Genomic DNA, 11,219 nt, shown 5'->3' with positions numbered 1-11,219 from the left:
ATTTTGTTTCGATAAGATGAGTGTTAACATTAATAATAAAAGGAACTATATAAAATCTAAAAAAATATTTTCAAATAAAAGATAATTCTTAGACATATTGTGTGTTTTATCCTAAAATATGTTTTAATAAAAACTTATATTAATCAATATAAATTCTTAATTTATATAATCAAAAAGATAATATTGATTGGTTTGTGAGATTTATTTATTAATGTAAATATAGTATACACAGAAATTTTCAAAAACATTATAATAAGTAAGAATTTCAAGTAAAAATAATTTATCATTATAGTTGTTTTTATTTCGTAATGCATGTATTAATAAGTAGTTATAAAATTTTCATGTTCGCAAGGGCATATGGAACACTTAATAATATACAAAGGGAGATTTTCAAAAATACCACTTTAAAGGTACAATTATTCATCTTTAAAACTTAAAATTTTAAATAAATATGTATATACATCCCGTATTGATTTTTTTTTTTGAAACTCTCCCATATTAATTTGTTACTAAATCTCGACCCACACAACCGTGCGGTGTTTATTTTCATTTATTTTTATATAAAAAAATTATTTTTAATTCTAAATTGGTATATATTGTAATATATATGAGGTGTGTCTATCATTTTTTAATACATAATAATTTTTGCCATATTTTTTTTTGGATATGTTGTTTCAAATTTTCACATGTATTTATATCTTTTTCTATATAATATATATTTTTGGATCATTATTTCTTTATTTAACTTACCAATATATATAAAGATTGAGCATGATCCGCCCTCTCAAGGACATATATATTTTTTGTTTTATATTTCTTTTTAAATTTTAATTTTCATATTTTATTTATTTAAGGAACTATTATATAAATTTAAATTAATATTAAACATAAATATAATTAAAATTTTCAAATATAAAAATTAATTAAAAAACAAAATATACTCGCTCTTTCAAAAGACAATTAAAATCTAGTGTATTATTAAAAGTATAGATTGTAATGCTATGTTAAATATTATTAGGTATTTAAAAAAACATTAGGTCAAAAGATAAAACACAGTTTTTTATAAAACACGTTAGAAATCTTAGTTAAAATAAAATAATTTAACATAAACCGTCCACTAACATATGTATTCTATTTACCTATATTATTATCAAGTATCTGACTAAAATAAAATTATTATCAAGTGCTAATATCAAGATACAAACATGATTCATTTTATTTGCCTATCTTATTAATCATATATATAACCATCGACTAATAATTAACTGACAAAGTGGTTCTCTAGAATTATGGAATTATTTAAATTACACCAATATGAATTATTTATTAAATATTCAAATATGTGTTTGTTAACCAATATGAATAATTTATTATAAATGATATATTATTGAACCATATGTTTAGTAATTAATGAATGATAAATGATTTCTTATTAAAAGTTTATTTTTTTTAAAATCACACTTGAATCAAGGTTGTGACTTCTTTTTTAATATAATAGATATTTTAAAATTTTCATATGTTCAACAATTATATAACTAAAATCTAAATAGAAAGAAAATTAGAAGATGCCGCACATAAAGCCACTTATCATCATCTCACCCCTTATACTTTATTGTATTTTACATTCCAGTCCTCAAATTAAAACTGATTTAGCTACAAAAAGTCAAAAGAAAAAAAAAACAAAACAAATATAGCAAAAAATCTATTATATTAAAACAGAAGTCATGAATTTTAATTTATGTGTGATTTTTTTAAAAATAGACTATCTAATAGACTTGGTCACACTACATTTTTAATCATTATAATATTTGAAGTACTTTAATCATAATATCTTTTGATACCTTTTCATTTAAAATTTATATATATATATATATATATATATTAAATTTCGAAAAATCTTTTATAAAGATCTTAACAAGATCTTAATTTTGAAAATTATATGTAAATATTTTAACTAATTTCGTAATTAGTATTGAAATATTATTATACATTAATATATTCATTTGTTTTTATAAAATAGAAAATAAAATATTATTTTTATTTATTATATAATCACAATCAATCATGTTAATTTTTTCTATCATATTGAACTTAATATGATAAAATTATATTAAATTGATACAATTTTAAATTTTATTTTCATAAATAGAAAATATTTATGTTAAAAATATAATATGACAAAACGGCTTAACATTAGCAGACTATATACTAATATATCTTTTCACTTTTGTAGATATAATAATATATTGTGTAAAATGAATAAATATAGAAAATACTGCTAAAAAGAAATCTACCTTTGAAAAACGGGTAAAAATTTAACATTAATTAAATAAAAAATAATTGTCAAATATGGTTTTCATGCACATATTAATATATTTAATAACTAAATACAAATACAATAAGATAAATATATAATAAGAAGCAACAAATACGTAAGACGGTTTAAAGAGTTGACTATTTACAACATGCAAACTATATATTATTGTATTTGAAAAGCTTTATAAATATTTAAATATATGATTAAAATTAAAAATGTATACTACTAATGATCTAAATAAATATATATACATATAAAAATGAAAATAAAATCCGCGATCGAGCTCTAGTATTAATTAAAAAAAACAATTTATCGTTTTTATAAACCAGAAATAGCTGCCCAACCCTTGTCTTCCTCTCGAACCCTAATCAAGCCGGGCTCATCTCAAAAGAAAAAAAAAATTCCCAGAAATTGCATCTCTCCGTCACCTTCAGATTCTCCCTCGACGATACTCAAACCCTTCTCCTCCGTCTGATTCCACCTGATCCTTCCCCGGAACCGAAGTCCTTTAACCGTAATTTAATCAACTTCATTACCTAACCGATTCTCTCCGTAACCAACCGACCAACCAACCCGGTCACAACCTACAAACCAAACAGGCTCGTTTAATTCTTCTTTTTTGTTATTACAAATCTGAGAACCTCACCGGTTCTGTCTCTTTCCCTCGATCTAAATGTTTCATTGGTTGTGTCTCTTTGTAGGGAGAATAATGGATTCAGATTTGGAGCCAGTAGCTCTCACACCACAGAAACAAGACAGTGCATGGAAACACTGCGAGGTCTACAAATACGGAGACCGAGTCCAGATGAGATGTCTCTACTGCAAGAAGATGTTCAAAGGAGGCGGCATCACCCGCGTCAAAGAGCATCTCGCCGGCAAGAAAGGCCAAGGCACAATCTGCGACCAAGTCCCCGAAGACGTCCGTCTCTACCTCCAGCAGTGCATCGACGGGACCGTGAGGCGCCAGAGGAAGAGGCGCAGGTCTAGCGCCGAGCCTCTCCCTATAGCTTACTTCCCTCCCGAGACTACTACTCAGGTGGGCGTCGAAGGCTCTGACGTGAACAACAACGGGGATGTGGTTGCTGCTGCAGCTGGTGGTGGTGGACAGAGCTCGGGGAGGACGAAGCAGAGGACTTACAGGAGTAGGAAGAACGCTGCTGCGTTTGAGGATTTGATCGGTGGAGATATGGATAATCTCATCCCTGTGGCTATTAGCAGCGTTAAGAGCATTGCGCAACGTGAGAAGACGGATGTTCACATGGCGATTGGGAGGTTCTTGTTTGATATAGGAGCTGAGTTCGATGCTGTTAGCTCTGTTAATTTCCAGCCGTTGGTCGACGCGATTGTTTCTGGTGGTTTTGGTGTTTCTTTACCTGCTAACGAAGACCTCAAAGGTTGGATTTTGAAGAGCTGTGTAGAGGAAATGAAGAAAGATATCGATGAGTGCAGAACAATGTGGAAGAAGACAGGATGTTCTGTTTTGGTACATGAATCGAGTTCAGACAAAGGACGTAAAGTGCTTAACTTCTTGGTTCACTGTCCGGAGAAAGTAGTGTTCCTGAGATCCGTCGACGCATCTGATTATGATGATGATAAGCTGTGTGAGCTTCTTAAGGAGGTGGTTGAAGAGATAGGAGACACCAACGTTGTCCAAGTCATCACCAAATGCGAAGATCATTACCTCTCTGCAGGGAAGAAGCTGATGGAGGCCTATCCTTCTCTCTACTGGGTCCCATGCGCCGCACACTGCGTGGACAAGATGCTCGAGGAGTTCGGGGAGGTTGACTGGATAAGAGAGATCATCGAGCAAGCGAGAACCGTCACTAGGATCATCTACAACCACATCGGCGTCTTGAATCTCATGAGGAAGTTCACTTACGGCAACGACATTCTCCAGCCAGCTTTCACCGCTCACTCCACTAACTTCGCAACGATGTCCCGTATCGCTGAGCTGAAGCCTCACTTGCAGGCTATGGTGACTTCATCCGAGTGGAACGAGTGTTCTTACTCGAAAGAAGCAGGCGGGTTAGCCATGACAGAGACTATCAACGACGAGGGTTTCTGGAAGGCGTTGACGCTGGCGAACAATATAACTCTCCCTCTTCTGCGAGTTTTGAGGATTGTTTGTTCTGCAAGGAGGCCTGGGATGGGGTATGTCTATGCGGCGGTGTACAGAGCAAAGGAAGCGATCAAGACGCATCTGGTTCACAGAGAGGATTACTTGATCTTCTGGAAGATTATAGATAAGTGGTGGCAGCAGCAGCAGCAGCGTCTTCCTTTGCACGCTGCTGGTTTCTATCTTAACCCCAAGTTCTTTTATAACATTGGGGAAGAGATGCGTAGCGAGATACACTTGGCTGTTGTTGATTGCATTGAGAAGCTGGTCCCTGAAGACACCATTCAAGAAATAGTCGCCAAGGACATAAACTCTTACAAGAATGCTGTTGGGATCTTCGGAAGGAACTTAGCAATCAGAGCTCGAGACACTATGCTTCCTGGTAACGCCAATTGTTTATTGAGTCTGTGTTTTGTTTAAGTACTTAAAAAAACATGTTTTGGTTGTTTTTTAGCTGAATGGTGGTCTACATATGGAGAAAGCTGCTTGAACCTGTCAAGATTTGCTATACGTCTTCTGAGTCAGACGTGCAGCTCATTGGTTGGCTCCGGGAGGATCCTGACACCAGTGGAGAAAGTATATGAAGCCAAGAACTCTATTGAGAGACAGCGTCTCAGCGATCTTCTGTTTGTTCAGTACAACATGCGTCTCAGAAGACTGTAAGTTAGAATCTTTTGCTTCAATCACAAGTAACAATGTTTGTTGAAAACAGAAGTAAAAGGGGTTTCTTTGTCTCTTTCAGGGGGGTTGAAAGCGGAGATGAGAATGTAGACCCGTTATCACAGAGCAACATGGAGCTTCTTGAAGACTGGGTTTCAAGAAACCAAGTTTGTATAGAAGGAGATGGAAGCTCAGACTGGAAGTCGCTTGAGTCCTTTAAGAGGACAGAAGTAGCAGCGGTTAACATCGATGAAACAGAAGACTTGGGGACAGGTAATAATAATAAAGTTTTCAGATAATCTAGTTTTTGGAGATAGAATAATTGGTGTGAGAAGTGTTTTTTTTTCTTTTCTAATGGAAATGTGTGAACAGGTTTTGATGATGGAGAGATATTCAAGGGAGAAAAGGAAGTGAGTGATGAAGGTTATTTCACAAACATATCGGAGAAGCTGTTCACGTGAACTCACTGAGAAGAATCTCTTTTTATGTAATCATAGGGTCTGTTTTGATTCGGAGAAACATTTGTGATTTGATTTTCTCTAGGGCTTGGGGTTTGTATTCTATATAGTTTTTTTTACCGTTTACTAATTTATGATGTGTCCCATAAAAACTATTAGTTACTGAGCATGCATTTCTTCTCTATATGCTAGTGAGGTACAAAACCACAGACATGTTGCGATTGTTTTTTTTTCAAGGTTTTGTCCAATCTCCGGAATGATCCATTGTTTCACAGTTTCTCTTCTATATGTCTAATCTTGATTTTTGAAATAAGTGAAAAAGGGAGAGATTTATATTCAGACAGTGATTGAGGTTAAATCTGGTTTGCAAGTGTCATTAGCTGGTTAATAATGTATGGTTTAAAGGTTGTGTGGTTATCAAGAACTCAGTGTATAAAGAGCCTTATCCTCTGGACTTAAAGAGAGGAAGATAAGTTTGGTTTGTTTTGTGTCGACTGTGGAGAGAAGAAAGAAAATGGATGGGCTTAGCCATATAGGTCTCCCTGTTCTGGGAATACTCGCAGTCTCCGTCGTCACTTTCTACGCCGTCAGCTTCGCTGAGATCAGAGAGGTTAGTCTTTTGTTGTAATGAATCACAACTCTAGTTTTCAGTTTTCAGAGTAGAAGAAAAGATCATCAAGACCAATCTTGTTCTTGTTTGGCAATATGCAGAAATCGTTTAAAGATTTGTACGACTCGGAGAATGGAGAGGGAGCAGGGTTCAAGACTTCACTAAGTTCCAGAGAGAGAAGATTGAAAAGAGAAGCAAATAAAAAACGTCCTCGTTCTTGAAACCCAGGGTGATGGATGATGATGATTCGTATTCCATAACGTAATCTATGTTCTTTAGTAAATGTTGTAACTTGTAAGATATGTTACTCTGATTCAGCAGTGATCTATGTATTTCGTTTTCATGAGTTTTCAAGTATTATAAACTCTACTAGATTTTGACCCGCGCTTTTGAAGCGCGGAATATTTTACGATAAAAAATTTTACTAATAATTTAACAAATATTTTGGTAATTTTTTAAAAGTATGTATTTAAAATATTTTTGTATTTAAATCAGTATTTTTAAATTCAACCCGATTGTGATTATACCGGTTAATTCGGAGATCGGACAATTCAATTTGTGTTTTTAAAATATTCATATTAAAAAATCACTAAAATCCGAGACTAACCGATTGAACTGATGAATGACCGATATGTAATCTAATCGGATTTAAATTGTAATAGTTTCATAATTTGTAATCTTATAATCGAAATTTTAATGTTCACTATTTTGCAGTTTATGAAATTATGACGTTTCTACAAAATTTTAAAGAAAAAATGATAGATATAAAATAACTAAGATTAATTATTGTATTATTTGGAAACAATGATAGTAGTTTACTATATAAAAAATATATTGTTTGAAAACATTGATAGTAGTATATAAAAATAAGTATATTGTTTGGAAACATTGATAGTATTATAAAGAAATAAGTATATTGTTTGGAAACATGGATAGTAGTATAAAGAAAGGAACATTAGTGATTTAATGTATGTTTAACTATAAAGTATAAAAGTGTATTTAATTTAAAAACTTACAAAATAAATGTTAGGTCCAACATAATGTTTCTGTTTTAATAAGATAGATGAGCCATTCTGGTCCACGTGTCGGTTAGCCCCGTACCGATCTGTATAGATCGCTGGTTTAGTTATTACCTATTGTAATCTAGTGAGACCATGTTCAACTTTATATTACTAGTTTGTTATTTATTTTAGTGTTTATCTTAATTAGTTTGAATTATCTTAATAATTTTTAATAGTTTTAAAATTATTTGGATTTCATATAAATAGGTTTTTATGCCTAGAATTGTATTTAATTTATGATTTGATTAATAAAATTGAAAGTTATTTCTTTATTCTTTGTTTTCTGTAAATCATTGGTGATTTCGATGAATTTAAGAAAATACTAATCTTAGATATTTTTAGACTAAATAAGATCTTTGTATTATCGTAGTTTCCGTTACATCCGATTATTTGTATAACCTTATACATTTAGAACTCTAGAAGAATGTCACCTTATCTATATCGCTTTTGTTGGATCAAATCATTGGTAAAATTTATCGCTTAAGTTATGTGATGTAATTATTTCAATACTATTTATTTATTATGTATTTGGCTTTTAAAAACTCCCTCAAACATTAATTTGTTAATAAAACATTTAAATCCAGGGGAGTTTTTTTTATTAAAATCAGAAAATATATAAATAAAATTGGAAAAAAGAATGAAAGATAAGAGATGTTTTTGAAAGACTTTTGAAAACAAATTTAAAATTAGATTATTAACTATTTCTTTATTTTCCGATCGCCTAGAAGGGACAAAAGAAACATCTTGTTCTTTCTTTCCACGATACGCTGGATAATGTCATTTAAATACACTTGCAGTAAATCTTTTAAGTAGTTGATCGTTTTGCAGCTTTGAACCTTTGTTACTATATCTAGATTAACTTAGTTGCAAAACTGCCCAAATTTTGGGCAAAATATTTCCTTAAAACCGTGGGCGGTGAGAAAGCTACTTTTATTTTGGTCTATAGTGTCATCAATAATAAGCTTTTTTCTACTGTCTAATCTTTTGTAACGGTTACCTTTACACTTCCATGTTTAGTTGTTGGTTTTTTCATCACCCCTATTAAGGCAATATGGTTGAATGTAAGATTTAAGTTTGAAAGCTTCAAATTTTTATCTTTTCCTAACTTGATCTGATCAACCAACTCTTTAATGGAGAATTCTAACTGCAAGTATTCAGAAAGATTAGTGTTGTAGATAGCTTGTAACATTCATAATAATACAATTTCCCAATAAATCTCATCTACATATATAAACCAATTTAATGCTGTATAAAATAGTATATATTTCAAATATATAACTATGATATAAAGCTAAGTACCTTTATTTTGATCCACAACTTCGGCAATAACCAGACTCTTTTCCACTGTCCAATCTTGTATAAATCTTCCTAAACGGCTAAAAATCTACCATATAATAAATCACATTTAATATTCAAGTTATCACATCGTAAATATACATATGTAGGTTTTAAAGGAAAAAATAAACTATTTTACCTCATGTACGCTTTCTTTACATAAAATATATATACATAAAAGAAGAAAGCATAGTAGACAAAAAAAAAGCGTAATAGACATAGTAGACATTATTATTACCCATTCTGGTGGTGGTTTACTATACTGACCCACCCTTTGAAGTATAGAACATTTTAGTACAGGCTTTCAAATAGTTTGAGAGGGTTTAAGAGCATAGTAGACATTATTATTATCCATTCTGGTGGTGGTTTGCCGATTTATTTTCCGTAAACTCAGTCGCGAGAATCAAACCAGTTCCTCTGATCTAAAAAAACCATCACGCGATGTCCAAATGCTCAGTCATAGAAGAAACTCTTAAGTAGTGTGACTAAAATGAATTGTACCTCTCCAGTAACAGGACTAATGGAGAAAGCTTTGGGACCTTCTTGAAATCTTGTGGAAACTCTGTCTACATGCTCTGATATGTTCCTATCCCTGCAATATGAATTGTCAGAATTTTTTTTTTTTTTTTTAATTGACAGTCAAGAAAGTACATCAACAAATAAGAAATAGAAAAAAAAAAGTATGTATCCGTAAATATAACTCGGCCCTGGTTATAAATAAACCCAGCCCAATAAGAGAAAGCACTAAGTCCACTAGCGGGTTATGTGTTCAAATTTGTAAAAGAGCAGCCAAGCCATATCCACCACCGTCGTCTGAGGAATCCTTTGGCAATGGTGGTAGCCGTGGCCGCGGGTGTGCTCCACCTCCTCTCATCGTCTTCTTCGCGAATTGTTTGTTTATCTACTTCTTCTCGCCCTCCCCTGTCAGGTGCTGTTGCAAAGGTGGTACTTAAAAAGGGAAAGACACAGCTGTTCAAAGACGGAAGTCCAATGGTGTACAGTGGAGCTGTGGACAGGATCATCGGAAAGCCACCTCCAAAGACCGGAGACGTCGTCATTGTCGCCGACGGCACCGAGAATCCCATCGGCTGGGGTTTGTATAACTCCGTTTCTATGTTCTGTGTTCGCCTTATGCAGCTCCAACACGAATCCACCAGGTTGGTTTCTCCTTCTTTTTTTCTGAATCAGTGCTTATTCAATTTCTTATTATTCATACTTCGTGGCAGAGATCCTTCTTGTGCACTCAACGTTGAGAAGCTTCTCCAGACAAGAATCACTCAAGCTGTTCAGTTGCGGAATCATTTGGGACTCCCCTCGGAAAATAACCACACTAATGCTTATCGTCTTGTCAACAGTGAGGGAGATAGGTACACTCACTTATCTCAACAACCTTTTTTTTTTTCAAATCTTGTAACACATCTTCTTGCTCTCTGCAAGATTGTCTGGATTGATAGTGGATGTGTTTGGAGATATAGCTGTGGTTGCATCGTCCGCTGCTTGGATTGAAAAGTACAGGAATCATGTGGAGGCTTGCTTGAGATCATCAGTCCATGGAGTTAATCACATCAACTGGAGACCTTCTCTTGATCTTCTCAAAGAAGATGGCTTTGATATCTCCTCTTTGAAACTAACACAATCATCATCATCATCTCCTCCTCTCCCCGAGAGATCAATGGTCTTTGCTTTCCCCTGGCTATCTTTATGGAAACAAACCAACAATCATCAGGGAATGATGTTCTTTCTTATGCCCTAGGTGGTAGAAAATGGAATCACTTACGCAATCTCGCTAGAGGGACAGAAGACAGGGTTCTACACCGATCAACGCGAGAACCGTCACTTCATATCAACCATCTCCTCTGGCAAAAGAGTTCTTGATCTCTGCTGCTATAGTGGTGGTTTCGCACTCAATGCTGCGAAAGGAGGTGCTACCAGTGTCCTTGGTAACACATTTTTTTTTGTTTTTTTTTGTTTAATTCTACTATTTATTCCATTTACCTTTCGTCTGATAAAAGAAAAAAAAAAAACACTTTTCAGGAATTGATTCATCTTTACCTGCTTTGGAGCTGGCCAGAGAGAATGTAATCCTCAACGATATGGATCCAGGGAAGGTTGTTTTCTTCAAACAAGATTCTACAGAATTCATGAAGGGTGCTCTGTCAAGGGAAGAGACTTGGGACATTGTCATCCTTGACCCTCCTAAGCTAGCTCCAAGGAAAAAGGTGTGGGCTTGCTTCCACTTTGTTTCTTTTATTCTTCTCTTACAGGAATAATTGAAATATGCTGCTGCTAGGTTTTACATAACGCGGCAGGAATGTACAGAAACCTCAACTCGTTGGCAATGAGATTGACAAGTAGTGGAGGTTTGTTGATGACATGCTCATGTTCAGGTGCCATGACACAGAGCGGAAAGTTCTTGAGCATTCTTCAGAGCGCTGCAGCAATGGCTGGAAAGAAGATCACTGTGGTTAGGGAGGCTGGGGCTGCTTCTGATCACCCACTTGACCCATCCTACCCTCAAGGCCACTATCTCTCCAATTTTCTCCTTCGGGTCCTCTGAGTTTTGGTTTCAACAATACCTCAATTTTGTTTTTTTTTGTATGTTGGTTGGGGACCAAAGTAATTTAGTTTGATACAAGAAGAAAAGTTTAAGATATTTGGAGTT

At 33.9% G+C, this 11,219-nt stretch overlaps 3 protein-coding genes across 3 annotated transcripts; all 3 read left to right on the top strand.

Moving 5' to 3' along the window:
- The first annotated feature begins 2,642 nt into the window (after positions 1-2,642).
- Positions 2,643-5,735, top strand: LOC108862665 (uncharacterized). Its single transcript, XM_056985989.1, has 5 exons — positions 2,643-2,916; positions 3,019-4,815; positions 4,888-5,092; positions 5,176-5,366; positions 5,466-5,735. The coding sequence occupies exons 2-5, from the start codon at positions 3,027-3,029 to the stop codon at positions 5,552-5,554; spliced, it is 2,274 nt and encodes a 757-aa protein (XP_056841969.1). The 5' UTR covers positions 2,643-2,916; positions 3,019-3,026; the 3' UTR covers positions 5,555-5,735.
- A 247-nt stretch (positions 5,736-5,982) lies between these two features.
- LOC108862667 (uncharacterized) lies at positions 5,983-6,507 on the top strand. The gene is made up of 2 exons (XM_018636875.2): positions 5,983-6,161; positions 6,263-6,507. The coding sequence occupies exons 1-2, from the start codon at positions 6,066-6,068 to the stop codon at positions 6,380-6,382; spliced, it is 216 nt and encodes a 71-aa protein (XP_018492377.1). The 5' UTR covers positions 5,983-6,065; the 3' UTR covers positions 6,383-6,507.
- A 2,540-nt stretch (positions 6,508-9,047) lies between these two features.
- On the top strand, positions 9,048-11,210 carry LOC108862666 (uncharacterized). Its single transcript, XM_056985640.1, has 7 exons — positions 9,048-9,065; positions 9,296-9,714; positions 9,784-9,924; positions 9,995-10,232; positions 10,311-10,497; positions 10,592-10,776; positions 10,848-11,210. The coding sequence occupies exons 1-7, from the start codon at positions 9,048-9,050 to the stop codon at positions 11,112-11,114; spliced, it is 1,455 nt and encodes a 484-aa protein (XP_056841620.1). The 3' UTR covers positions 11,115-11,210.
- Positions 11,211-11,219: the final 9 nt, after the last annotated feature.

The sequence above is a fragment of the Raphanus sativus genome, chromosome 5, assembly GCF_000801105.2.
Source record: "Raphanus sativus cultivar WK10039 chromosome 5, ASM80110v3, whole genome shotgun sequence".
NCBI classification, from domain to species: Eukaryota; Viridiplantae; Streptophyta; class Magnoliopsida; order Brassicales; family Brassicaceae; genus Raphanus; species Raphanus sativus.
This window is presented reverse-complemented; position numbering and strand designations above follow the sequence as displayed.

Bases quoted from the DNA above. Each gene is read 5' to 3' on its own strand.
- LOC108862666 (XM_056985640.1), top strand. The intron at 10,233-10,310 runs GTCTTTGCTTTC...CTTATGCCCTAG, and splicing joins CTCTCCCCGAGAGATCAATG to GTGGTAGAAAATGGAATCAC. The intron at 10,777-10,847 runs GTGTGGGCTTGC...TGCTGCTGCTAG, and splicing joins AGCTAGCTCCAAGGAAAAAG to GTTTTACATAACGCGGCAGG.
- LOC108862667 (XM_018636875.2), top strand. From the start codon at position 6,066: ATGGATGGGCTTAGCCATATAGGTCTCCCTGTTCTGGGAATACTCGCA. The intron at 6,162-6,262 runs GTTAGTCTTTTG...GGCAATATGCAG, and splicing joins GCTTCGCTGAGATCAGAGAG to AAATCGTTTAAAGATTTGTA.
- LOC108862665 (XM_056985989.1), top strand. From the start codon at position 3,027: ATGGATTCAGATTTGGAGCCAGTAGCTCTCACACCACAGAAACAAGAC. The intron at 5,093-5,175 runs GTAAGTTAGAAT...TGTCTCTTTCAG, and splicing joins AACATGCGTCTCAGAAGACT to GGGGGTTGAAAGCGGAGATG. The intron at 5,367-5,465 runs GTAATAATAATA...ATGTGTGAACAG, and splicing joins AACAGAAGACTTGGGGACAG to GTTTTGATGATGGAGAGATA.